The sequence below is a fragment of the Chionomys nivalis genome, chromosome 2 (genome assembly GCF_950005125.1).
Source record: "Chionomys nivalis chromosome 2, mChiNiv1.1, whole genome shotgun sequence".
Taxonomy (NCBI): Eukaryota; Metazoa; Chordata; class Mammalia; order Rodentia; family Cricetidae; genus Chionomys; species Chionomys nivalis.
The window spans coordinates 36338555-36366431 of NC_080087.1; the positions used below are offsets into that span (position 1 = coordinate 36338555).

The following is a 27877-nucleotide window of genomic DNA, read 5'->3' on the forward strand; positions in this document are numbered from 1 at the left end:
GTTGGGAAAGTCTGCATAGGCATGTTTTTCTCTCTCTAGTACAGAGGAATTAAAAAAAGTGTTCAGGCCTTCTTTCAATCACAGTGCCACAAATATGCACAACTAAACCCCAAGCTTTCGCTAAGATTTATCAGATGAAGTGGTAAGATGCAGTCTTCCACATAACAACACAATGTGTTAGGAAAGATATGTGCTTACTTTACTTATACAAAGGGAAGCTATATTTAGATCTCTTAGTATACGAGTCTACTAAAAAATAACCTATACCATAATACAGTCAGCTTTTGTCCTCTGGCTTTATGGGACCAGTGTTGCCATTTTTGAGCTAGGCGTGCTTCTCTTGACTGGCTTTAACTAGCGCTAGTCCTGTTGTTCAAAGTCACAGAATATATCACTTGTAAATAAGTGTATTGTTAAGTTCAGTTCTCAGCTATGCTAATCTTACTGAGAGGTACTTTACCATCTATGGGAGAGGTTGTGAAGAGAGAAATGCTGATTCACCTCCTACCCTTTGAGTCTGTTTTCTGAAGTTGTTCTCTTGTGAATTCTGGTGGATGTGGTGGTGGTGGTGGCAGCTCTGGCAGTGGTTGAGTGAGAGAATGTGTGTGTTTGCATTTGTATACTTACATAGCCACATGTACTATATTTAATAGTTTCTGTAGGAATCAGTGCTAAATGTGTGTTTTCAGTTCTAAGTCTTAGTTTCAGTAACAAATTTTCTATAATGAGTATATTTTATTACAGGACTAAAATAAACTTGTGTATCCTTACCTTGAATGTAAATACATATCAAATAAAGTTAGTATAATAAAAATCTTTTAAGACATTTTATTAGTTCTGGCAGTTTCATGACTGTAGTGGGAGCTGTGGGCTGTGTTCCTGCCGCCCCAGCTCCTGGTCTCCTGGCTAGCTTATGCCCCGAAATAACAACACACAAACTGTATTCATATAAACACTGCTTGGCCCATTAGCTCTAGCCCTTACTGACTAATTCTCATATCCCGATCAACCCATCTCTAATAATCTGTGTAGCACCAGTCTTACCAGGAAAGATTCAGCATGTCTGACCTGGCGACTTGCTTCATTGCGTCTGGCCTGGCGATGAGCTGCATTACGTCTGTCTCTGAGAGGAGCTGCCCTGCATCTGAGCTCACTTCCTCTTCCTCCCAGCATTCTGTTCTGTTTACTCCACCCACCTATGTTCTAACCTATGAGGGCCAAGCAGTTTTATTTTTTAACCAGTGACCTTCCTCCATCACATGACTTCAATTTTGACACTGTTGATGGTTTTCGTAAATGGTTTTATAAGTGTTTATGTTCTTTCATTATTCTCACAGGTATCTGGATAATTACTTTGTTTTGCATGTATGTATGGGTAGAGTAGAGGTTTGCTATAGGAAATGAAAATATGGAAATACTATTCTGTTTAAAATATAAATTTTTTATTTTTGTTTTTCTTGCAAATCTGGTTGTTCGTGATCATCTAAAGGAGGTTGGCTCCCATAACTTCCACAGATCCCCAGAATTACACAACATAAAATCCTTTCTGTAAAATGGCCTAGTATTTATATGTAGCTATGTATATTGTCCTGTATACTTTAACTCACTGCCAGATCACTTAGAATTATAATACAATGATGGTACTGTCTAAGTAGTTAGTATATTGTATTGCTTTGAGAATGACAAGTAAAAAAGTACATGTCAGATTTTTTTTCTCTCCAAATAGGACATTACTGGAGGCATCTCAACTTGGAGGAATATTTTGAGTACTTAGAATAACCTTTTCAAACTTAGTTTTTAATCAATGGTCAGGAAAACACAAGTGACTCATTTACTTGTAGAATTATGTATGTTCTAATCATATACAAAGAGGTCATTGGCTCCCGTTTCTTTTCGCCAGAATGTAAATGAACTTTGGAAACAGATTTGAGGACAGGTGACTCAGATTGGTAGGAAAAGATTTCGGACAGTCATGCCCTGAGGCTGACTCTTTGCTCCTGCAATGGCGTTAGTTGATTTCCTCCACCCCACAACAGTGTATGGGGTCTGTTTGCTCCGTGCATACCTTTGTTCCTTGGCCTTTGCTATTTGCACAGTGTAGTTTAGAGTGAGTGCAAAATGCATAGCTCTGGGCCAGCAATGTATGGATTGCATTGTGTACTTCCCATCACTGGCTTCTTGGCACACAATAAGGGCACTGTGGAGGGGCCTACAAGGAGACAGTGATGGTGTTTTATAAAACGCCAGTGGTGTGTGGCGTCCTCTGCAATCTGCTGGGGAAGCAGTTGCACAAATTCCTTCACGTTGAGAGGCCTCCAGAAATGTCATATTTTGGCTTCAGTAATGAATGCCACAAATAACAGCGGAGACGCGGGAGACTTTGCTCAATGTCTCAGATTTCAGTCTGCTTTTCTTTCGCCGGGGTCTGCTTTTTTTTCTTCTTTTTTTAAACTTTGTAAGAGAAACTTCTAATAAGCTAGTCTGCTCGTCTTTAAATATTTTTGAAGACACATCTAAATTATTTTACTTTTTCTATCTCCTTTGCTTTTTTCTAATATATTATGCAACATCTTCCAAAACAGAAACAAAAAAGACTTGGGCTGGCGAGATGAGATGGCTAAGCCAGTACAGTGCAAGCATGAGGATCTGGAGAGTTGAATCTCTAGTGTCCAGTTATAAAGCCCTGTGTTGCAGGCAGCATGCTTGACTCCCAGTGCTACGAAACAGAGACAGGGTCCTTTGGACTTGCTGGTCGGCAGTGTAGCTGAACCAGTGAGCTTTGGATTCAGTCAGAGACTCATCTCAAAGAATAAGGTGGAGAATAATGAGAGAGACACCCAGAGTTGACCTCTGGGACACACGTGCGTGTGCACCCCTCCCCACAGGTACACTCCCTTGCATACATGCATGAACTTACGAGGGTACATAAAGTGTCTGATTGACACCTATAAAGCAGACCAGCTCTTCCCTACTGTACCTTTCCCGGGTCTGTATTGCTTAGGTGTAGAGTGGGTTAGCTAGAGGCATATTGGGGATATAAATTGTTAAACTTGTTGGAATTCAGTTAAAAACTAAAATTCTTTTTTCAGTATGTGCTTGGTAAGTTTTATGAACCTTTTTTTGTGACAGTACTTAGGTTTGAACCAAGGGCCTCATAGATGCTAGACAAGGTTCTGCCACTGAGGTAGTGTCTCATTTCTAATTATGTGCTTTTACTGATTGGAGGACTTAAGTACTACATCATTAGAACAGACTGAAATTGTTCCTTTAATTTTCAACATAAGAGTAGTTATAAAGCAAAGAAGTGACAATATGAAACAACAGTGAAGCTAATGTCTTAGTGAAAAAAATGTGCAAAGCCTGAGAACCCAGTTAACTTGTCTGTATAAATGGGGGTGTAGCCTGCTCTTAGGACAAATGTGGAGTGGTTTTTTGCTTGTGTAGTTCTCCAAAGGTATCTATCTGGAAATGCTCTCATTTACTAAGGAAAAGCTTATGTAGGTTTGTAGCTGATCTTCTCCCAAACTCTTATTGGCAGTGAGTATTTGCTTTGGTTCTTGAATATCTGTAGGCTGAGAGTCATGAATGAGGACTGAGGAAATTGTGTATGACTGCCAGCCAGAACGTCTGAATTGTAGACTCAACTCTGCCCAATATTGTCCTACTGGTTTATAACTCAGCAAAGTGCTGCTGTAGAGGCATTGAGGCAAGATATGCTTTTTCTTAAATAACCCAGTCACTGAAATTCACAAGTGTGGAAGGGACTAGAAGAGTGAGTGCCAGAGGTATGAAATAAAGTTCTTAAGGAAGTAACCAGAACGAGTACCATGACAGCAAAGAAGCCCTGTCTCGGGAGAAAAAGTTGTAAAGGAAGAGAGTCAAACTATTAGGATACTGGATTAGATTTTATAGGAGAGGAAAATTTAGGAATTTGGTTAGAAACAGAAGCAGAGTTTTGACATTTGAAAATAAGTTGAAAAGGCTGGTAAAATGGCTCAGTGCGTTAGAGAACCTGCTGCCAACCCTGATCTTATTTCAGTCTATAGAGCCCATTCCTACAACTTGACCTCTGACCTCTGTGTGCCCTGGGACACACACAAAACCATTTTCTTTAAAATGCAGATAAAGGATTTGAGGGTCTTCTTTATGTGGGACAATGCCCCTCAACTGTAATGATAACCCACAAACCAACTATATATACTTAAAAAAATTTTTTTTCTCACTTCCATCTCCTTCCTGCAATGTTTCCCATGTTTCATCCTCCAACCCTTCTGATACCCACAGACATTTTCAAAGTTACAGTCTCTCTTTCTTTATTGTTGGTATATATCTTCTCTACAGGGGGGAGATAATGAGTCTTTTGTAAGGATAAGCCCAAGTGATTATAGAGTACCAAGTGGTCAGCCCTGAAATCATACGTGCAAGCAACTCAGAAAGATGTATCTCTATATACACATACACTGCTATATATTGGGACAAGTTGTCGCACGCCTTTAATCCCAGCACCCGGGAGGCAGAGGCAGGTGGATCTCTGTGAGTTCGAGGCCAGCCTGGTCTACAAGAGCTAGTTCCAGGACAGGCTCCAAAAGCTACAGAGAAACCCTGTCTTGGAAAAAAAAAAAGTCTTTTATTTTCTTGGTTGTCAAGTGTTCCTTTGTGGTCCTTTCATGCAACAGAGCTATAATTGTATATAAGAAAGCAAACTGATGTGTGGACTTAGTTTAGCATGAATATAATCCAGTACTCAGGAAGACAAGGCAAGAGGATTTCAAAACCGAGGCCAACCTGGACTACATTCTGATTCTCTAACTCAAACAAAGAAGCTAAGTTACCTCCCTAGACAGAAGTGTAAGTGTTACACTTTACAGATAGCGTTAATTTTAAGCAGACAGGAAAACTATCATTTCAACTTTCTGTAGCTTCAAAGAATGTTGAAATAAATAACTAAAGCTTTTGAATCATTTTTAATACCAGCTTACTTATTTTTGCTAGAACAGCTCACAAAAAGTCCTATACGGGCCTTCTACGAATCCATGAACTACCTCAAACATTTTATTAAACATGTCACAAACTTAATTTAATTCTCTCATTACCATCTTCAAGTGCTGATCAATATTTATTTTCTGTTCTTGACAGTTAGAATAAAAGTTTTTTGAGACCATTTATATTTTATTCCTGTCTTAACACAGGAACTGACACCTACTGTTGCTGGATTGGTATATATTAGCCCCCTAGCTCGGCAAGCTCTGCAGTCATTCGTCATTGGGGCAGTACCTGTCAGTCATAATGAATGGCCTGTTCATTGTGAGATGGTTTTCTTTTTTCATCTTACTGTATCCCACAGTATCTTTGAGCAGAAATTCACTCTGTCAGGCTTTAATAGTGAAAAATAATACCTCTTAAATATTTGTATTCTCTACTTGCCAAAGTTATTTCCTCCTTTAAGATTCACGAAATATCATATTCTTGTTTTCTTAGATACAGTTATTGGTTCTTAGTGTTCTTTGGAGAGTAGAGATTCTTAATGGGAGTTTGGGTTACAACTGTGCACAATCAGCCAGCCTCTTAGTGGTTAGTGATATTCGTGGCTTAGGATGGAAGCCTAGAACAGCCTGTACATCAGACAGTATTTTGATAATTGTGAGATGTGGGCTAAGTCAAAGAGCAGCTAGAAGTAGAATTCAACTATGGTTGATTCAGACAGTGTGATGTATCTTTTCTCATTAATTTGATACTTATAGAGAGCTATTAGGTAGTTACTATCTCCATTTTACAGATAGACTATGTGGTTTTCCCATCGTCACACTGTCTAGTAACAGAAAAGATGTTCACAAAATGTTGAGTGATGTTGAACTAGATCTGACTCCTGTGCCCATGGTGGGGCTCAGCATACTACCACAGACTGCTGGGGTGACTTTGTGGATGTGTTCCTTCTAGTCTTTTAGGACAATACTGTCCAGTAGTGCATGTCTCTGAGATAGAAACTAGTGCAAAAAGTTTATAAAAACTGACTTTAAGTCAGTGTTGGAATGTGTTTTCTCTGTGATGTATGTATTTATAGATATTGTCTTAGATATCCCTTTTAAATATTACTAATTTCAAGAACCATAACTAGTAGCTACACATTTTAATTTATTTATGCTTGCCATACACTTGTATGTTCTCACTCACAACTCTGAAAACTTCAGTCGTACATCTTGTTAAAGGTAGTGATGTATCAACTACTAATTATGAATCCACAGTGATGATATATAGCACTTTGCTATGGTAATATAAATTTAAGTGAATTTCTCTTTTTATTTTCTATTTGTGATAACCATATTTTAGAAATCTTATTATGAAATATTTAGTAGAAATACCAGATTTTACTCCCCAAGATTGACCATTCTCTCCTCCCCCCCTTTTTTTCTCTCTCTCTCTGTGTAATTTCTATGTACTGTATGAACAGACAGGTGTGTATTTTGATATTGGGGGGTGTCCACTGAGCCGTCTATTTTTATTGGCCCTGTCCTAATTTCACTGGCCATCTAGTGGTGGCATCTGTACGTGCCTGTGGGTGGGAGGTGTACGTCTGACTGAACTCACAGTTGGAATATTCCAAGCTTATGTGTCTAAATTGGAAATGAGTATACTTTGTTACTGGTTTAATGACGATCACATTTTCTGTATGTAAACAGAGACTGCTTTTTCATTTCCTGTCCACCCAGACCTGAATAATCACACAGAAACTATATTAATTATAACACTGTTTGGCCAATTGCTGAGGCGTATTTCTAGGTAGCTCTTATATCTTAAATCAACCCATTTCCATTAATCTGTGTATTACCACGAAGCTGTGGCTTACAGGTAAGGTTTTGACATCTTTTTATTGGCAGCTGCATGGTGTCTACCTGACTCTGCCTTCTTTCTTCCTCTGTCTCTGCTTGGATTCTCCACCTTGTCATATTTTGCTCTGCCATGGGCCAAAACAGCTTCTTTATTAAGCAATGGTAATAAAACACATTCACAGCCTACAGAGGGGAAACTCACATCATTTATGGCTTTTTGGGCCTTTTAAATCTCTGAAGAATGAATACTATATTCTCTAAAAAATGAGAAAATAAAAGTGTAATTTAAATGGAAAAGGCTGGTATTCTACAAATACCAGTGATGACAATAAACAAAGAAACAAACAAAACCTTAGTGTTGATAGTATAAGTTGTGTGAAGTTCCATCAGGCAGTTTTCATAGAACAGCACTCTGTTAGGAATTTGTTGTGAGTCATCTTCAGGTTTTGATGGAAACACTTTGAAAATATGTCTTTAATGTTGAAAGTATGTCTTTAATGTTGTTCATATGAGTAGATTATTAGTCAACATTTTGCTTTTTTAATTTTAGTAATTAATGAGACTAGCAATAGAGCAGAATGCATTTAGTTATTTTAGAATAATATTTTGCAGTTGGAATACTTGCAAACAAATACTTTGTGAATTTGTAATAATTAGTGGTGCTTTTAAAATAATCTTTTAATATTTATTAGTATAAAAACATTTTATTATAACATTTTTGATACAAAATTAGTTTTTGTTGCCCCCTGCCTGCTCTTCATTTTCTTGTAAGCTTCCAACCCCAATATTTTCCTTTCTTTCATGTCACATACGTCCTTTGCCCCTTTCCCAGTCAGCATCTCTTGTTTCCTTTTTGTGATCTCCTTTAGAAACATGAAGATTTTCTTTGTTTTTCTGCAGAAACGTGCTAAGGGGCAAGTGTTGTTTGACAAAGTGTGTGAACACCTCAATCTCCTGGAGAAGGACTACTTTGGGCTTCTATTTCCGGAAAATGCTGAGCACAAAGTAAGTGACTTCAGTTTTGTCCTTTTAGGAAGTAAGTACTCTATCTTTCTAATCAGTTAATTTCAGAATAAATTTAACTTTAATTTACATGCTTATCATGAGGTTTTGGCAAATATTTAAAAATGATTATGTGAGAGACTCATGCTTTTTGGCATTTTGGGTATATAATGCTTTCTCATCATAAACAGGTGGAATTGAATGTTTTCCTATCTTAATTGAGATTGAAAAATGTGAGTTTAAAATTATATGAAAGCGTTAGCTCTAAAATTCACAGTAGAATCTACTTATGTAATGAATTGGTGTTTTTTTTTTTGTTTTTTGTTTTTTTTTTTTTGGTTTTTCGAGACAGGGTTTCTCTGTGGTTTTGGAGCCTGTCCTGGAACTAGCTCTTGTAGACCAGGCTGGTCTCGAACTCACAGAGATCCACCTGCCTCTGCCTCCCAAGTGCTGGGATTAAAGGCGTGCGCCACCACCGCCCGGCCTATGTAATGAATTGTTGAGGGGAAAATACTTCAAATGAAAAGATTTAGTAGTGGGAAAATTGACTATCTAACATGAAGACTATCTTTTAAATTAACGTTATCAAGTCATGTTCCAGTTTTACCTTATGGTGCCAAATACAGAGGGCAGCCAAGTAGACTCATTTGCCAACATACAGATGTGCAGTCATCTGCGTAGTAGTTATTGAATAAGCCTGAGCAGCAGGGGCGTGGGTGCACAGACACGTTGGGAGTAGGAGGACCCTTGAGTACGTACTTTGTGTGGCAAAGTTACTCCTGCCTCAGTTAGTTGTTGGGCTGTTGGGGGCAGAAAAGGTGGTTGGGCAGCTCTCTCAGGTAGTTTGTTTGACCAACCACTACTGGATTGATCCTGGTAGTACTTTTACCTGATGTCAAAGAGTGTGCTGAGAACGTGTCTGCTCTAAGAATTTTTTCAAGACTTTAAGCAAGAGCATAGAATAGGGTGATCTGATCTGAACTTCATACTAATTTTATAGAACTTAGAGCATAGGCTTGTCTGTGATCTGAAGCTCATATTAATTTTATTGAACTTCAGAGACTTTCAGTTTCAGTCAATTAAGGATGGAAACATTAACCCTTCGTGACAGAACTAGGGCTAATCTGTAGCTGTCAGCATTATTAGGAAAAGGGCTTTCCTCTTCTGTTTCACTTTCTGAGTGTCTAGATTTGGTGTGGGTGAGAAGATGCTGATTGTAGGAGTGAAGAATGTAAGTTTGTCGTTCTCTACAGAGGAAGCCTGTTTAGTCTGTTAGATTGTTGCTGTGGAACGTCTGCATTAGGGTGTACAGAGCTCTCAGTTACAGTGAAAGGGGCTTCTGTCTAACACCAGGCGTTCCTATCTTAGTCAGTAGAGCACAGTACTCGTTAGAGGAAGCATAGTGTGCATTGTCACATGCCTGCACAGTATCATTGTTTGTGTTTCCATATCCCAGTAATGAAATAAAGGGTTTTAGTTTTAAGCATGATAATTAAATGCAAATTAAATATTTTCAACTTTCTCAGCTTTAAATCCCTGGTAGTAACTTGTAGTTTAATTCTACCTTTAGACTAAAGACAAACTGCATGTCTGCTTGTTGAATAGTATGTATATTTATTAGTATTTAGAATATACTCCTCAGAAGTAATAACACACTTCACTAAATAAACTAAGTACCTTTTAAGGCAGTAAATTACAAGTTGGTCTTGATAATGGTTCCAAAAGACAAAGTGCTGGGAACTTGGCAATTGTATCTTTTCCTGAGACTTTCTATTGGCAGATTCATAAGAATGTTTAATTTTTGTAAAATACAAAGACAAATGTTGTAAATGCTTTGTTAGTACAAACAAAATAAATAGCATTAGGACATTAGGTATTTCTGGAATATTCCTTTTGACTAAGATAGTATTTAGACAGTAGGATTTACTATTTTTTAAATTTGAACTTGGAATACACATGTCTAGTTCATGTCTTACAGCTGAACCTTTGATCCATATACTCAACTGTCTTCTGAACACCCCTGCTCTAACAGCAAACTGTATCTTCCCCTTAATGGCATCTGTCCCTGAAGAATAGTCCTGGACTCTTGTTTCTCCCTACTCTGTGAACAGCCAGGTGTCTGTGAGCTTACCTGACTTAGAAACATTGAGTGCTCACAGATTAATTCCCTGCAGCCGGCTTGAGTTTTACTCCTCAGTGCTGTCTCACAGCATGCAGGTGATCCTTGATGGTGTAGCTCTCCGCTCATACGTACTATGCTGCATTGACGGTTTCTTTCTCTTACTATTTGAATACCTGCCTTTTCTAAAGAGCTACCTAAATATCCTGTGAGGGCTCCCCGCTCGTCCCCACCCTGGGCGGGCTGTCTCCTACCATCCTTCTCTCCACAGCTCAAGGGAGGTGAGTTATCAGTAGCCCCTGTTACCAACATATGCAGTACAAACCTTATTTATGTGCTGTTTCTTCCTCATTACTCTGATTGTATCTGAAAGTAGGATGATGAAGTCTAGTGTGAGATGCAGAGTTGTGTGATGACAAGATCCAAGATTGGGCTGTGGAAGGGGATAGCCAAAGTCTGGGAGGGTAACATTGTTACTGCAGACACTAAGATAAGAAGGGGCTGTGAATACAGCTCAGAGGTAGATAGTTTGGCCTCTTTCTTGTAAGAATATGTAAGAGTAGACTGTGGTGGGCTTACTCGCATTCTCATTGAGAGAAAGATGCTAGCGCTTGGAGGAGGAGTCCAACGTTATTCTTTTAACTTTGGGGTTAGTGTTTGCCTATGAAATGTCAGATGAAAATGCTTGTAGAATCAGATGCGCGTTTTCAGTGCTAAAGTCTTAGCTAAAGCTTCAAGAGCATGCAGAGATTTCCTTCATGAAGTAGCCTTTCAGAAATAAATGCTCAATTACAGTTGAGTATATGAATCATATATTTATGTGACTGTAATGTTCATATTGCTTAGATTTAGAGAAATCTTACTTTTTATATTTAACAAATATATATAGGTAAAATCTGTCCTCAAATTCATTTAGATGAAAGAACTTTCCTTCTTCACCGTATAACTGTATATAGTCTCTTTTATTTTTCTGCAGAAAATTATTGTCATACCAATTTAGCTTCATCAGTTCAACTTGGAAGTTCTTGAAGTTTCCATTGTAGGAGATAGGGGTGTGTTTTCCTTTGTTGTGTGTATGCCAAGGACATGCTCGACCACTTTGCTAGATTCCCAGCTCCAGCTGTCTGGTTCCTTTTTTTTTTGGTTTTTGGTTTTTGGTTTTTCGAGACGGGGTTTCTCTGTGGCTTTGCAGGCTGGTCTCGAACTCACAGAGATCCGCCTGCCTCTGCCTCCCGAGTGCTGGGATTAAAGGTGTGCGCCACCACCGCCCGGCTTGGTTCCTTTTTTTGATAGATACAATATGTTTCTAAAGAAGTTTCAGGCACTTACTTCAGCCTTTTGTAATGTGGAAGTCAGGCAGAGCTGTAAGTATTTTATATAACAGATTGTCATGAGGGACCATCTAAACTGTCTTGGTTTAGGTGTAATATTGTATCAGTTGTGACACTGAGTTGGAAGCCTTTCAGTTCATTTTGATTATGAAAATGTGACATTGTTAGTGTCTAAAATTTTAAGTGTCTGTTGAAAAGTCTTGTAAACTTCTCTGTAGAAAATGTTAAAAAGTATATAGAATCAAACAACATGTTATTCTTTTATAGAAAATTACAAGTATAAGTAGTTTTTTTAAATTCATGTCTAAGTGAATTCATCATTAAAGATACTGGACTCTCAGAGGGAGAGCAAGGAAAGAGATATCTTGATCTAGGGAGCCATTATGAGGCTAGCAAAAAAGCTGGCACTAGCGGAATTCTCAGGAATCCATAAGAATGACCCCAGCTAAGACCCTAAGCCATAGTGGGGAGGTGTCTGAACTGACTTTCCCCTCTAATCAGATTGACTACTACCTTAATTGTCGTCATAGAACCTTCATCTAGCAACTGATGGAAGCAGATACAGAGACCCACAACTGAGTACTGGGCTGAGTTTCTGGAGTCTAGGCCAAGAGAGGGAAGAGCGATAATAGCAAAGGGGTCAAGGCCATGATGGGGATACCCAGAGAAACAGCTGACGTGAGCTAGTGAGAGCTCACTGACTCTGGACTGATTGCTGGGGAGCCTTCATGAAACCAAACTTGACCCACTCGATGTGGGTGACAGTGGTGTGACTGGGGTAGTCTGTGGGGCCACTGGCATTGGGACCAGAATTTATCCCAACTGCTTGAGCTGGCGCTTTGGAGCCCATTCATTTTGGAGGGATGCCTTGCTCAGCCTAGATATAGGGGGAGGGCCTTGGTCCTGCCTCAAAGTGATGTGTCAGGCTTCCTTGACTCCCATTGGGAAGTCAAGACTCTCTAAGGGGTGAATGGGGGCTAGGATTGGAGAAGGTGAGGGGAGAAGGGGGGAGTGGTAACTGGGATAGATATGTAAAATGAGAAAAGATTGTTTTTTTAAATCTAAATTTAATAAAAAAAACCCGAAAATAAATACTTTTTTTTTTTTTTGGTTTTTCGAGACAGGGTTTCTCTGTGGCTTTGGAGCCTGTCCTGGAACTAGCTCTGTAGACCAGGCTGGTCTCGAACTCACAGAGATCCGCCTGCCTCTGCCTCCCAAGTGCTGGGATTAAAGGCGTGCGCCACCACCGCCCGGCCAATAAATACATTTTTAAAAAAGATACTTAACTCTCTTTAAAGAGAAAAATAGTCTTAATTTTTTTTTTTTGTTGTTAATAGTGTTTGGCATTTGGCCCAGGCATTATATGTCATTTTGCTATAAGTCATATTGCAAGAAGTACTTGTTAGAAGTATAATTGATATCTAAGCTTACTTGATGTAGATTAAAGCAGTTGTCTAATAGCCAGAGTATATCTTCCCAGAAGCAGAATTAAAAGCTCATAGTAAACTCTTTGCACATATAAACTAACTTTAAGCAAGAGTCTATATTTATTTCATTTAAACTTTATAATCCTCCATTCTCCAGATGTATATAGTAAGTTTCGCTGTGACGTGGAAAGCCGGTACCTTTCCTCTTGATGCCATCATTAGACTCCTCTTAGATCTGTGTGCTTAAATGTGCATAGTAAAGGGATCTCGTGCAGCACTATCTATTTTTGTAGACGAATGGAGATTTAAGACAGAACTACTCTCATCCTTTCAACATTTGCTACTATAAGGTGAATTAGTTTGAAATTGTTAAATAATCATACCTGGCCAATCTGAGACCTCCTGAACATAAATGAAGACATCAGCAAACTTTGGTTGGGAGTGAGGGAAACAAACTCTGAAATCTTAAGATCTAGCCTGAAGTGTAATGTGAAATTGTCAAGTAGTAGAATTTTGTTTTAGTAGGGTAAATATTGTGATTTCTATTTTGCTGTTGAGAAAATTGAGGCTTAATGGGGACCAGAAATGTTTTTAAGACATAGAATTGATGGTAAATGAGAGTTTGATTCCACTTATTTCTAAACCCAAAGTCTGTGTTCATGGTTCTGTTAGCCAGTGTTTTCTTGTAAGAAGGCTACATCCTAATGTTTCCTGAGGGGAAGGTGGACATATTTACACTTGTGTACTTCAGTATGTCCACTTGCCGCCATCATTAATCTTATTATCTTATTATCTCCTTTGTTAACTGATGCCATTTTCCATTTTTTTGGTGTGTCTTAGGCATCATTCTTCCTTTCCTTAAGTGTCAACCCAGAGAAGTTGATTTTTATTATTTCTTTTTCTCTTTCTTTCTTTCTTTCTTTCTTTCTTTCTTTCTTTCTTTCTTTCTTTTTTTTTTTTTTGCTAAGTATGGTGGTGCACACATGTATTTTCCCAGCACTTGGGAAAATGAGACCAGAGAGTTGGGAGTTCCAAGACCATCTTGAAACTGTACAGTGAGGCCCTATCTTAAGAATCAAACACAACAGAAAAAGTAGTTTATACTTGTTTATGTATAATTAGTAATCCAGAGAAACACTTAGATTTCATAGTAAATATGTAATTTCATATTACGTTAGTATGTACAAGGATATTTTATTTTTTTGCTTGAGAATTTATGATCAGACAAATTATATACCAGTCATAATCTAATTCAAATAAAAATAATTCAAATAAAGATAAATTTAATAAAATAATGTGTAATCATTTAAGATGACTACATCATGGAGAGGAAGGAAGCGGAAATGGAGAAATGCCAGTAAACAGGTATTGATTTTTAATACTTAATGTTAAGTTTCTAAAAGTGCTAAGTAACCTAGAGAATATGAATTATATTGCCAGGCCAGCTTTTCACAGCTAGTCTCAGAGAGTACCGCCTGCTTCCTTGGGAGGACTAGAGCTCACTGAGTGCAAGTCAGTGTGGTTAGGAAAGGAAACCAGGTAGGCCCATGGAAAGAGTGACTTCTGCTGCTTAGTCCTATTGTGGAAGCAGCCCTGTGGTCTCTGGGTAAGGATCTTGTGCTGCTTGGTTTTTATTGGGAAAAGGGAACCTCAGTTGAACTGCCATGATCAGAATGGCCCATTACCATTAATTAGTCTTGACTTTTAGTCTTGATTGATGGTTGATGTGGGAAGGCCAGCCCACTGTGGGCAGCACCATCTGTAGGCAGGAGGGTGTGAGCTATTTAAGAAAGCTAGCTGAGAGTGAACCAGTGAGAGCCAGAGAGCAAGCCGTAAGCAGTATTCCTCCATGGTCTCTGCTCTGGGTCTTGATTGAGTTCCTGCTTTGACTTCCCTTTTAAGTGTTAGCCTTATAAACACGTTGCTTTTGTCAGTGTTTAGCATAGCAACAGAAAAGCAAATCAGAACAGAGCTGACATAAGGAGCCACAGCAGTCTTCCCTATGTCTTGACTGGCAGTGTTGTTGGAAGTGGCCTAAGGGTGACTGTCTCAATTTGGCTTGCCATCTTGTTACTCATGTTTGTCTAGATCTGTAAACTCCTCCCTCTGCTCACTATGATCAGGTAATTTGGAGAGATTAGTGCTTCGGGTAAGGATGGAAGGTGTGATAGCTGGGACCTAGGGTCAGTCTGTGGGATTGCAGAAGATGATGTTGCTTTCCCTCGTTCTTTCCTGGAACACAGGTACCTTTTGCTTCTTTTTAGCAGGCATCTATGTAAGCTTATCCTTAAGGACCCTGAAGGTTTAGGTGGTCTGTATCTGAGGCCAGCAATGCTCCCTTACTGTCTTTATGTGTTGATGATACAAGGGATCTTGTTATTTGGGTTTGCACTAGTGGTATCTGATTCCATTTTCTTCATGTGATTGTTACTTCCTTGTTTTCAGTGCCACACATTTAACCTTCCTTCACCTATCCCCAGCCTTAGTCCAGGCTGGGCTAGAAGCTGAATGATGTGCTTTTCTTGGTCTTGTGCACTTAGTATAGTTGCCATTTGTGAGTCAACTGTGTAGGACAGCAGCTGCAGGGCAAAGAAGCTGAATGCTGTACTTTTTTCTAAGTGGAAAATAGAGCTGCTTCCTAACATGGCACTAGAGGTACCATTACAGGGTCCCACTGGGCCCTCACATTAATGCACCATGCAGCTGGGACATCAGTAATAGTGAAACTGGGCCATGCTCTGGTGACTCTTTAATGACAGCTTTGAATATGACCAGTGTTAAAACAGAGACACATATACCTTGGATCCTTGCTGCCAGAGTTTAGACTGTGAATTGTGTAGTAAAATCTGAGGGCTACTTTCAAAGGATGCTGTTGTTAATACTTTTTAATAGTGTGTCATGTTCTGTTGCATCATTTCAATAGATTGACAGATAATTACTTACTATGTATCAACAGATGCTTTATTCTTGTCGTATGAAAATAAAATTATATTTAAATACAAGTGTTACAACACATCATTTGGGTTACTTGTTAAAACTAGACTTATTTGCTGTAAAGTCAGTTGTTTGAGACAGTGTATTGTATCTCAAATGTATGTGTTCTGCATAAGGAAGTTGAATGAATTTCTTACTGTTAACAGTAGTGTGGAAAAAATACAAGTACAAATTTTTGAAAAATTGTGGGAACTGTTTGCATTACAGTTTGAAAGCTTTGCTATTCTTAGGTGGTTTAAAATTGATGTTTTGTTAAAAAAAATAAACAATTTTTTTAGTGTGTTAGCTATCTCAAAACATCGAAATGAGAGGCAAACGGAAGGATATTCCTTACTTAGAATTGTGTTTTCTAACTTCAAATGATAAATAGAAGAGAGGAGGAAAGAAAGAAAGGATGTTAAGACCAGAAAAGAAAGTATTGTTTCTGATCCGGCATTATCTTTCCATAGCATGGAAGAGCTAGGCTGAGGGATGTGAAGACGTTGGCTTTAGAGGTTGAAATGATTGCTTTGGATCAGGACGTGTATACTCTGAACCAGCAGTTTCCAATTCACATTTTAACCTTCTTACGTAAGAATGAACTGTGAACAGCTTATTATTTCAGTGTCTGAGGGGTGATTTGTGAGCAGTTCTATGTAGTAAAGATTATATTTAGATAAATTACACCTTATCATTGGATAAATATTTAGATTAAATTCCAGGAAAATGAAATGCATGATATTCACCTTAAAGAAATTTTGCACTTTCTCTCTCTCTCTCCCCCTCTCCCTCCCCCTCTCCCCCTCTCCCTCCCCCTCTCCCCCTCTCCCTCCCTCCCTTCCTCCCCCCTCCCCCACCTCTCTCTCTCTCTCTCTCTCTCTCTCTCTCTCTCTCTCTCTCTCTCTCTCTCTCTCTCTCTCTCTCTCTCACACACACACACACACACAATCCCAGTATGCTAATAGGTGAAAGCTACTTAAAATGAGCTTCATGAGATACAAGTTATGAACTGTAAACTGTTGCATTTTATTTTGGGGAGAGTTCTTATGGATAATATTGTTTTCTTCCCTCCTGCAGAGCTGGTTAGATCCCGCAAAAGAAATAAAGAGACAGCTGAGAAGTGAGTATTTAAAGAACTATACTCAAATTAATCTGTAGTATTTCTGTCTATATAAAAACCTATAGGGATAAATGCTGTAGTAATATACGGTGATGGTTACGTTTTGCATGCTGAAATCAATGTTTTTGTAAGACACTTGTGGAAATGTAACTGTTTAGCTGGATATGGTGCCAGTTGCTTGCAGTCCTAACACTCAAGAGGTTGAGGTAGGGGATGATGAGCTCCAGGCCACTGTAGGCTGCACAGTGCAATCCTACCTCAAAACAACAACAAAACCAAAAGGATTGTGACTATAGATAGCTTAGAGACTCTTCCCTTTCAGAAGGCTGTAGACTTATTTTTACATGTTTGTGAAATCTACTGATGTGAAGTAACAGGCTGACTTTTAAAAATCACAGTGGAGTTTTGGGGGTGAAATGTTGTATGTTTCTGAATATGCTTGTATGTGCTTGTGTGCACATGTACATGCCCATGACAGAGGTCCACTCTTGGTTTCTTTCTTGATTACTTTCCACCTTAGTTTTTGAGATGACATTTATCACTCAACCTGGAGCCCATCAATTTGACCGGATTTGCCAGGCCATTGAATTTACCAATCTGCCTGACACTTCAGTGTTTCCCTCCCCAAGCTGGGGTTCAAATGCATGCCACTACTGTGCCCTCTTCTCACATGGGCGCTGGAGATTGAGTTCAGTCTTCATGCGTGCACAGCAGGCTTTTACTGACTGAGCTGTCTCCTCGCCTTCAAATTTCACTTTTTGTTTGAGACAGTTTGCTCTGTGTATATCTCATACTAATGTACTTCCATTGTAGCTTGGAAGTGTAGATTTTAGTCGTTAGGCATATCCTATATCTGAGAGGCACACAGGCACCTCGCTCATGTCTACTGGAGTGAATACTCCAGAAATGAAAGTTGAGCAGAGGTCTTTTTTCCAGAGCTGTCTGTCTTCTCTGTGGTCCATTCCAAAGTTCCAGGTTGCTTTACCTAACTTTGACTCTGGATTTGCAGTTAGTGTTGGATGTTTCCTTTCCATTTTTACCACTCATCTTCATTGTTGTGATTCCCAAATGACCCCATGCTTCCCACTTAGCCAGCTTCAGCTCCCTGTGTAGATGTGCCTCTGCACACTGCCCTGCCTGAGATAGGAGTGCCTAAACACTTAGAATTGCTGAGGAGTCTCTGATAGCGAATCCAGTACTTACTTCAGAGTTTGTGAATACCTGAAACAGGTAGGGAGCCAAGAGCAGCCTGGACCGCTTAGACTGGGGTGGTGGTGGGGTGTGGGTTTCTGAAGAATAGTTAAGTCCCTTACAGCCCTTCTAAGACTGGACCTGAGATCAGCCATTTCCGAGAAGTAACACGCAAAGTATTAATGGTAACATTTCTCCTTTATTATTCTAATGTCAAAACACTGAAACAATTCTGTTTATGCTTTTTAATCTACCTTCTGTCTCCCATGCTAGTGTCCAATCTTCTGTTTTATATTCTTTTTCCCTCTCTTCAGTAACAAAACTTAGCCTTACTATCATTTTCCCCTTCTATACGTTTATTTGTTTAACTTTATTTGTGGGCAGGACTTAACTCTTGCCCTTGCTGACTGTGAATTCACAATACTTTATAGACTCTTGAGTGCTGGGATTATAGGAACGCACAGCTACACACGGTTTTCTGCTCTTTATTTGACCTTATCTGTTGTTCTTTTCATATCCGCTTTTGTAGATTCATCTGTTTTACCTTTTAAGAATAACTTTTTATTGGCCAGTCTTTTTACCTTGTCTAGGACTGAGGCACAGTCTAGAATTTGGAACTTTGAGCATGAAGCTAGACGAGTTTCATGCATTTTGGAGTGATTGATTGGCTGTCCTCTCTTTGAACTACTCTGACATCCAGTGTTCATTCCCTTCTTCTCTTTCTCCTTTATGTTTTCTTATTCACCATTTCATCCATGATGGAAAAGCAGGGAGGAAGTAGTAATGAGTAGACAGAGCTACATTATTTTGTAATTATTGAAAAAACTGACACAGATGTCCTTCCTTTGTCCCTTCTGTAACTGGTATGTGCTTTGTGAAGGGTACGCCTCAGAAAGATAGAGCGCTTTTACTTTCTCTGAACCTTGATCTGCCGGGCAACCCAAAAAGAAAGAACAGGGCAATGTCCAAAATGTGCTGGTCGGCCCATAGGGTTCTTTCCTGGGTTTGCTTTATGCCACTCATTCAGAGTTGCAGGTATTTCCTGTTGGAAATCACCCTTGAGAAGAAAGCTTAAAAAGAAAGTTTGAAAACTTGACAGGAAACTTTGCAAGTAAAAGTGCTTGAAAAACTTGGAAAGCAAGACTCCTGTTGATTATGAATCACGCTCTTATGTCTTGGTTATTTTTGAAGTGTTCTTTAGAGTTATTTTGGGACGTTTGCCCTGGTGGTTTGGCGAAGGAATAGCAGTAACAATTCAGCGTGACTTTTCTAAACCACCAGAGTTCTTTAAATGGCATAGTCTCCTCCACAAATGCAGCTTAGAAAGTAGTTCCCCTGTTGCAAGTGAGAAAGAACTTTTCCTTTGATTTATCATATTAGATTTTTATAGTTAATAGGCACTTAGAAAATAGATAATTGGAATTACTTAGAAGTTGGCAAGCTTAATGGTTCCCACTTAGAATTTTCCTTAAATTTTGGTTATTTCTTAGTAATGTACCTAATAGCTATATGTTTGAAACCTGCCTATGGATAATATATAAATAACCCATTTTTATGTAGCCAGGTAAAATTAGGGATAATAATTAAATTAAAAACCACTAATGTTTAATTTAAAAACACTTTAAGTATACTTACCATAAAATTAAGTATATGGGGTAATTTCTTTCTTAACTTTAGCCATTTCATGATGTACACGTATTTCATATATCCTTGGTACCATAAATATATACAATTTTTGTCAGCTGAAAATGTTTGTTTAGTGTTCTTGGATTTTGCAAATACATCCTTAAATATAGAGGTTCTAGTAAAAACTTGTGCATGTAGTTATACCCAGGTAGCTCTGTGCTAATATTAACACCTGGAAAACAGATAAACAAGGTGCTGTTGGGGAATGACAGTCTTGTTGTGACTTTACTTGATTATGGATTAGAGGTCACCCCACAGAAGGATGTGCACACACTCTCTAAAACCTGAGAAACTGTTTTCTCTTAAAGTATGTCAGGGTATTTTCCTACCCCTACTTTCCCATCATCAGGATCTCTGAACACTTCCATTATATAGACAGACATTTCCTGACTATCTACTGTGACCACTTGATCATTTTCATGGTTTGCCAACAATGTGGAAATCCCAAATGTTGTTTTTGTTTTTAAAGGAATGAGGAATATTCGGCCCCTAGAAATCCCATGGGTGAAACAAGTTTATCTCAGAACTATTACATGGAGATTATTCAATTTATTGTATGATAAATTATCATATAAAATATGTATTTATAAAAAGTAAACCTATTGTCTTCTAATAGGTTTACTCTATTATAGTAATAGGTTAACTCTAATAATAGTAAACCTCTTATTCTCTAGTGGCTTACTTATATTAATTTCTAGTTTTTGAAATTTTATTGCTAATGTCTAGGTGATACTAAATTATTCTAGATAAAAAGCAAACTGTGTTTTGGTAAATAATTGACATTTTATAATTGTAGACCTTCCCTGGCTGTTCTCTTTTAATGTGAAGTTTTATCCTCCGGATCCTTCTCAATTGACTGAAGATATCACCAGGTACCTTATATTCATGTTTTAAAATGCATTTTTGCTAATGACTATTATTTATTTCTGTGCTCTGTTAGTATGTTTGTAACTTTAGGACTGAAAATCAAGGAAATTAAAAATGTATGGTATAAATTTTTTGTGTGCCATATGCATGCCTAGTGCCTACAGGTCAGATGAGGGATGAGTTAGAGGCAGTTCTGAGCTAGCGTGTGGGCGTTGAGAAGCAACTTGGGTTCCCTATAAGAGCCCAAATGCTCTTAACAGCTAAGCTGTATGTATTCCCGCAAAGTAGTTATTAATATATATTAATATATTAATATATATTAATATTGTCTGAGTTTTCTGTCCTGTCTGGTTTCTGCAATCGTTAAGTCCCAAAGAAATCACGTATAGGCCTACATTTATCATAAACTGCTTGGCCCATTAGCTCAGGCTTCTTATTAAATCTTATAATTTACAGTTCATGCTGTAGGATCAAAACCCAGTGCCATTGTCTTTGGCTTCTCATCAGCCCTCATTGTCCGCCATGTTCAGAGAGTCCAGTTTTATCCCATGCTTTTTTAGTCCCAGTCCAGCTGGCCTTGGTGAGCTCCCAATAGATCAGCTCCACTGTCTCAGTGGGTGGGTGCACCCCTCGTGGTCCTGACTTCCTTGCTCATGTTCTCCCTCCTTCTGCTCTTCATTTGGACCTTGGGAGCTCAGTCTGGTGCTCCAATGTGGGTCTCTGTCTCTATCTCCATCCATCGCCAGATGAAGGTTCTATGGTGATATGTAAGATATTCATCAGTATGGCTATAGGATAGGGCTATTTCAGGTTCCCTCTCCTCAGCTGCCCAAGTAACTAACTGGGGATATCTCCCTGGACACCTGTGAGCCCCTCTAGAATCAAGTCTCTTGCCAACCCTAAAATGGCTCCCGTGATTAGGATATATGCTTCCCTGCTCCCATATCCACCCTTCCTTTATCCCAATCATCCCATTCCCCCAAGCTCCCCCCATCCTCCTTTTCTCACTTTTCTCTCCCCATTTCCCCTTACCCTCATCCCACCCCACCCCCAAGTTCCCAATTTTTGCCCGGCAATCTTGTCTACTTCCAATATCCAGGAGGATGACTATATGTTTTTCTTTGGGTTCACCTTCCTATTTAGCTTCTCTAGGATCGCAAATTATAGGCTCAATGTCCTTTATTTATGGCTAGAAACCAATTATGAATGAGTACATCCCATGTTCATCTTTTTGGGTCTGGGTTACCTCACTCAGGATAGTGTTGTCTATTTCCATCAATTTGCATGCAAAATTCAAAAAGTCATTGTTTTTTACCACTGAGTAGTACTCTAATGTGTATATATTCCACACTTTCTTCATCCATTCTTCCGTTGAAGGGCATCTAGGTTGTTTCCAGGTTCTGGCTATTACAAATAATGCTGCTATGAACATAGTTGAACAAATGCCTTTGTAATATAGGGCATCTCTTGGGTCTATTCCCAAGAGTGGTTTTGCTGGGTCCTGGGGTAGGTTGATCCCAAATTTCCTGAGAAACCGCCACACTGATTTCCAAAGTGGTTGCACAAGTTTGCATTCCCACCAGCAATGGATGAGTGTGTACCCCTTACTCCACAACCTCTCCAGCAAAGGCTATCATTGGTGTTTTTTATTTTAGCCATTCTGACAGGTGTAAGATGGTATCTCAAAGTTGTTTTGATTTGCATTTCCCTGATTGCTAAGGAGGTTGAACATGATCTTAAGTGTCTTTTGGCCATTTGAACTTCTTCTGTTGAGAATTCTCTGTTCAGTTCAGTGCCCCATTTTTTAATTGGGTTAATTATCATTTTAACGTCTAGTTTCTTGAGTTCTTTATATATTTTGGAGATCAGATCTATGTCTGTTGTGGGGTTGGTGAAGATCTCCCTGTCAGTAGGTTGCCTTTTTGTCTTAGTGACAGTGTCCTTTGCTTTACAGAAGCTTCTCAGTTTTAGGAGGTCCCATGTATTCAATGTTGCCCTTGAGGTCTGTGCTACTGGGGTTATACGTAGGAAGTGATCTCCTGTGCCCATATGTTGCAGAGTATTTCCCACTTTCTCTTCTTTCAGGATCATTGTGTTCAGATTGATACTGAGGTCTTTGATCCATTTGGACTTGAGTTTTGTGCATGGTGATAGATATGGATCTGTTTTCATTCTTCTACATGTTGACATCCAGTTGTGCCAGCACCATTTGTTGAAGATGCTTGCTTTCTTCCATTTATACTTTTAGCTCCTTTATCGAAAATCGGGTGTTCATAGGATTGAGGGTTAAAATCCGGGTCTTCTATTCAATTCCATTGGTCGACTTCTCTGTTTTAGTAATGTGGCAGAATACAAGATCAACTCCAAAAAATCAGTTGCCCTCCTATACACTAAGGATAAGGAAGCAGAGAGGGAAATCAGAGAAGCATCACCTTTCACGATAGCCACAAATAGCATAAAATATCTTGGGGTAACTCTAACCAAGGAAGTGAAAGATCTATTTGACAAGCACTTTAAGTCTTTGAAGAAAGAAATTGAAGAGGATTACCAGAAAATGGAAGGATCTCCCTTGCTCTTGGATTGGGAGGATCAACATAGTAAAAATGGCAAGTCTACCAAAGGCAATTTATAGATTCAATGCAATCCCCATCAAGGTCCCATCAAAATTCTTCACAGATCTTGAGAGGACAATAATCAACTTTATATGGAAAAAACCCAGGATAGCCAAAACAATCTTATACAATAAAGGAACTTCTGGAGGCATTACCATCCCTAACTTTAAACTCTATTACAGAGCTACAGTATTGAAAACAGCTTGTTACTGGCATAAAAACAGAAGTCGACCACTGGAAAGATGTTTTGAATGAGATCATTGCTGTTTATTTCAAAGTCATATAATGGTGTAGTGAAACGATTCAGTCACTGACTGCAGGTAGCTGTTGTGATTACACTTACTAGCTAGCATTCCCACACTGCACGCCAGCTGCTTATTTATACACCAACTTTTACTCTCACCTTCAAAGACTTGGCCATGCTAAGGCCTCACATCAGCCTCAGGCAAGTATAGGAGCTTTCTTAGGACTGCAGATCAGCTCTTGCGATGTCCAAGTGCTAGCAAGGGCTTGAATGTAGAGTTAGTATGATTGTTGTTAAAGGCATTTCAGGAAAAGAAGACATTAGTATGAAAAAATGGTAGAGATGAGCAAGAGTGAGTGACTACCATTTTGTCTTATAAATGATTGCTGTCAAGATATCTATTCTCCTTTAATCTCGGCACTCTGGAGGCAGAGGCAGGTGAATCTCTGAAGTAGAGACCAGCCTGGTCTACAGAGTGAATTCCAGGGCAGCCAATGCTACACAGAGAAGCACTGTCTTGAAAAGCAACAACAAAAACAATAAAGAATGTCTAGTTTCTTAAGTTTTAGACTTAGTTTGGTAGGTAAGCCACCTGTGTAGGAGCTCAGGGAGCAGAATAGAAGTTCATATTATGGAAAGGCTATTTTTGCTGTGAATATAAATAGTTCCAGTATCAACATATGTTTGCAATGTAATATTAAAATTTAGGAATTAAGGGTATTTTATTGTTAACTAATGTTTCTTCTCCATACTTTTCCTCTTCTTCACAGATATTTCTTGTGCCTTCAGCTGAGGCAGGACATCTCATCTGGCCGCCTGCCCTGTTCCTTTGTGACTCATGCTCTTTTGGGATCATACACACTGCAGGCTGAACATGGAGACTATGATCCAGAAGAGTATGACAGTATCGATCTTAGTGACTTCAAATTTGCCCCAGGCCAGACCAAGGAGATGGAAGAAAAGGTGGCAGAACTGCACAAAACTCACAGGTTTGTTGATGCCATACAGGTAGACGTAGTTTGTAAGACTCCTCGATGTTCAAGGACAAGTCTTTAGTTTATTTACTTTATCTTTCTGGAACTTGCCCAGCACTGATAGAGATAACCTGCAGCTCTTGATGCCCTTTTATTCTTCTTCTTACTGTAATACTGAGATTATGTTCTTAAAACTAAACTCTTTTATCAGACTAATGTGCATTCCCATATGACACTTCTTCTCTGTCCTGGCCTATCCTTAAGAGATACACAGAAAGCAGACTTGTGTATACTGGTTTCGCACTTACTTGACATTTCTTCTGCTTATTCGTGTCTTTATTACTGTATTTTATAAGAAGGTCAGGGTGGTAGTGGGGATAGATGATATCAAAACACAGTGTATATGTATTTGAGATTTTTAAAGAATGAAAATATTTTTAAAAAGCTAGTGAGGAATTGAAGCATCTGGTTTTGAATTAGAAGTATAGATGGTGATGGGTATGGGATAGCGGAAGTGTGCAGCTCTCCCCACTAGTCACAGACAGTGTTCCTTTGGTTTAAGTGGTGATTACTTAAATTGCTTGAATGTTATGTATGCCTTGAATACTTTGATATTTCTGTCAATATGGAGTTTTACATGGGTTTTTAAAAATCTCTCTAAGCTACAAAATTTTCAAGGCCACAATTTTATGAAATATTGACTAAAATCATTTGAATAACTTTCAGAGATTTAAAATGCTTAAGGGGCCTTATACATTTTGACTTTATTTAACAAAATGAAAAAGATCAGTATTTGACTTTTATTTCTGTATTTAAATTCTACTCAGTAGACATTTATTCTGTCACTCAGATTTGAATTGCTTGGTATAAAATGCTATGTTGGAAATGAAGACTGTTGGGTCAGAGACCTGTTAGCTTATGTTGTACCCATTATTGCCCAGGCCTTTGCCCAGTGAGAAAAATGGAAAGCATCATTTTAAGGATAAAGTTGGTAAGTGTAGAAGTCTGCCTCCTTGACATGTGCAGGTCAAGAGTGAATGCCCGCAATGGAAAAGGTGGAGGTAGAGCTGTAGCTTGCTGCTTACTCCACTTTTCTACAGGCTCGGCCGAGTCACTGCATATTCCCAACTCTCCAATCCCATTCACTTTTTAATCTGCTTTGGGCGTGTTTGCCTCTCTTGGTAACACAGTTTCTTTTGATTCTCAGGGGCTTATCTCCAGCACAAGCTGATACTCAGTTCTTAGAAAATGCAAAGAGGCTTTCCATGTATGGTGTTGACCTGCATCATGCCAAGGTATTGTACATTCAGTGGGAATAATGTTATTCCACTTTAGTGACTGAAGTTCTAGGAAATCTCCAGTTTCGCAAAGCCTGGTTCATTTTGGGAAAGGCTGTTTGTCTCCACTTGAGGTCTTTACTATTTCTTGGTGACTACTTAACAATATTCCTGGGTGTGGGAATCGCTTGTCCTCTCCCTGCTTCGTTCTTCTCTTGTCAGTGTTTTAGTGAAGCCCCTTTGAGAGTTCTTGCCTTTACTCCTTACCTTGCGGTTCTGGTTCATGCTGTGTCCCAGCTTCTGCTAGACCAGTGGTTCTTAACCTTTCGGTTGTGACTGCTTTGGGGGTTGAAGGACCTTTTTAGAGGGGTCGCCTAAGATCATCAGAAAACACAAACATTCATAATGGTAGCAACACTACAGTTAAGAAGTAGCGACAAAAATAATTTCATGGTGGGGTCAGGACAGCTTGAAGAATTGTTTTAAAGGGTTGCAGCATTAGGGAGATTGACAACCACTGTGCTAGACCAAGTGCCCCTGTCTTTCTACTTGTCTCTTCCTCCCCTCTTTTGTTTGTTTGTTTGTTTGTTTTTGGTTGAGGAAGCAGATCTTGAAGCCCGGAGAGGGCCAGAAGCAACACAGGCATGCACTGGCTTCAGGTCATGAAGTTCCACAGACTAATTGGAGAAGTAGTGCATAAATGGAACAGTGGAGACAGAAATGTGATAGAAATGGTGGGGTTGATTGGGCAGATGCCACTGGCAAGCATTCCTGCTTCACGATCCTACATGGAGTGGTGAGACTTGAGGAGGATGAGAGGGAAAGTGATAGACGGGTTTGGTTTGTCCAGAGTTGGCATCCAAGAGATGTTCCCTGTCCTGCAGTAACACACATAAGTGTTAGAAGTAATTATAGGTGCCTCCAGGAATTCCCACCCAGAAATACCTTCCCTTTCTAGGCCTCAGATTAGTAGGTCTTGATTTTGTGTTATACTTAGTATTTGCAAATGACCCTTTTATCTTTGGTGGCTTTATTTAAAATATTTTTTATTGTAAAATAGTATATTAAATTTAGCATAGAAAATAGAGCCAAACGTTTTGATGCATTTTCTTGCTTGGTTTGTCTGTCTCCATCTATCTATCTATCTGTCTGCCTGCCTGCCTGCCTGCCTATCTGTCCATCCATCCATCCATCCATCCATCCATCCATCCATCCATCCATCCATCCATCCATCCCCATCTCCATCTATCTGTCTCCATCCATCCATCCATCCATCCATCCATCCATCCATCCATCCATCCATCTCCCGAGAGTTCTTTGGTTTCTTAAGGCAGGGTTTCTTTATGTAGCCTAGGCTGTTCTGGAACTAGCTCAGTAGACAAGGCTGACTTTGAACTCACAGAGATCTGCCTGTCTCTGCCTCCCGAATGTTGGGATTAAAGATGTCTGTTACCACCACCTGACGATTTTAGACTTCTTTAAATAAGATCTACTCCGAATGTCATTGTTAGTTTTATTTTGAAGCAGGGCCTTCTCTCAGGTAACTCTGGCTGGCCTGAAACTTGGTATATAAAACAGGCTGTTTTTAAACTCACAGAGATCTACCTGCCTCTCTTCACAAGTTGCTGGGATTAAAGGTGTGTGCTAGTACATCTGACTTTAGTTGTTTTTATTGCAGTTTATTTACATTTGCAATTTTCCCCTCTTTCAGATCAGTGAATAGTCTTTCCATCATGTTTAAAGTGTCCGACCTTTAAGTTTTAAAAAATACTTTCACTTATACTATCTTTTCGAAATTTGAATGTATTTGTTTTATAAATATACGAAATAGTAAAGAGAATGACTTGTCTAATGTCATCCATTGCTGGCTATCATCTCTGCTTAATACTCTTTGATAAATGCTACTAGGCAGCACATTCAATCTTTCTGATGTTGGAGTGCTTTTGCTTTTCCCTTGGTTCCTCTTTTGATTATCGAAGAAACAAAGGATGAGAGAGGATAGGTTTGGAACCAAAGAGATTCTCCCATCTTTATTTCTTTAATTTCTGTTAATTTTGCTTTATATAATTTTCTTGAGAGGGTGGGAAGACTAAGGATTGAACCCATGGCCCTAGCCATAGTAGGCAAATACTCTTTCAATGAATACACCTTACAGCCTTCACTGTATGCGCTGTTCTGTTTCCTTACATTGTAGATCATTAAGTAAAAACCAGTTCTTAGGGAATGA

General features: G+C 39.0%; 1 protein-coding gene across 26 annotated transcripts in view; it reads left to right on the top strand.

Moving 5' to 3' along the window:
- The window catches only part of Epb41l2 (erythrocyte membrane protein band 4.1 like 2), a 179767-nt gene that overhangs the window by 106029 nt on the left and 45861 nt on the right, over positions 1 to 27877 (top strand). For all 26 annotated transcript variants that reach the window (XM_057761995.1, XM_057761999.1, XM_057761996.1 and 23 more), the window contains exons 4-8: positions 7728 to 7832; positions 16757 to 16799; positions 20473 to 20548; positions 24170 to 24388; positions 25581 to 25668. In XM_057761995.1, coding sequence (XP_057617978.1) covers positions 7728 to 7832; positions 16757 to 16799; positions 20473 to 20548; positions 24170 to 24388; positions 25581 to 25668 — 531 coding nt within the window. The remainder of the gene's footprint in view (positions 1 to 7727; positions 7833 to 16756; positions 16800 to 20472; positions 20549 to 24169; positions 24389 to 25580; positions 25669 to 27877) is intronic.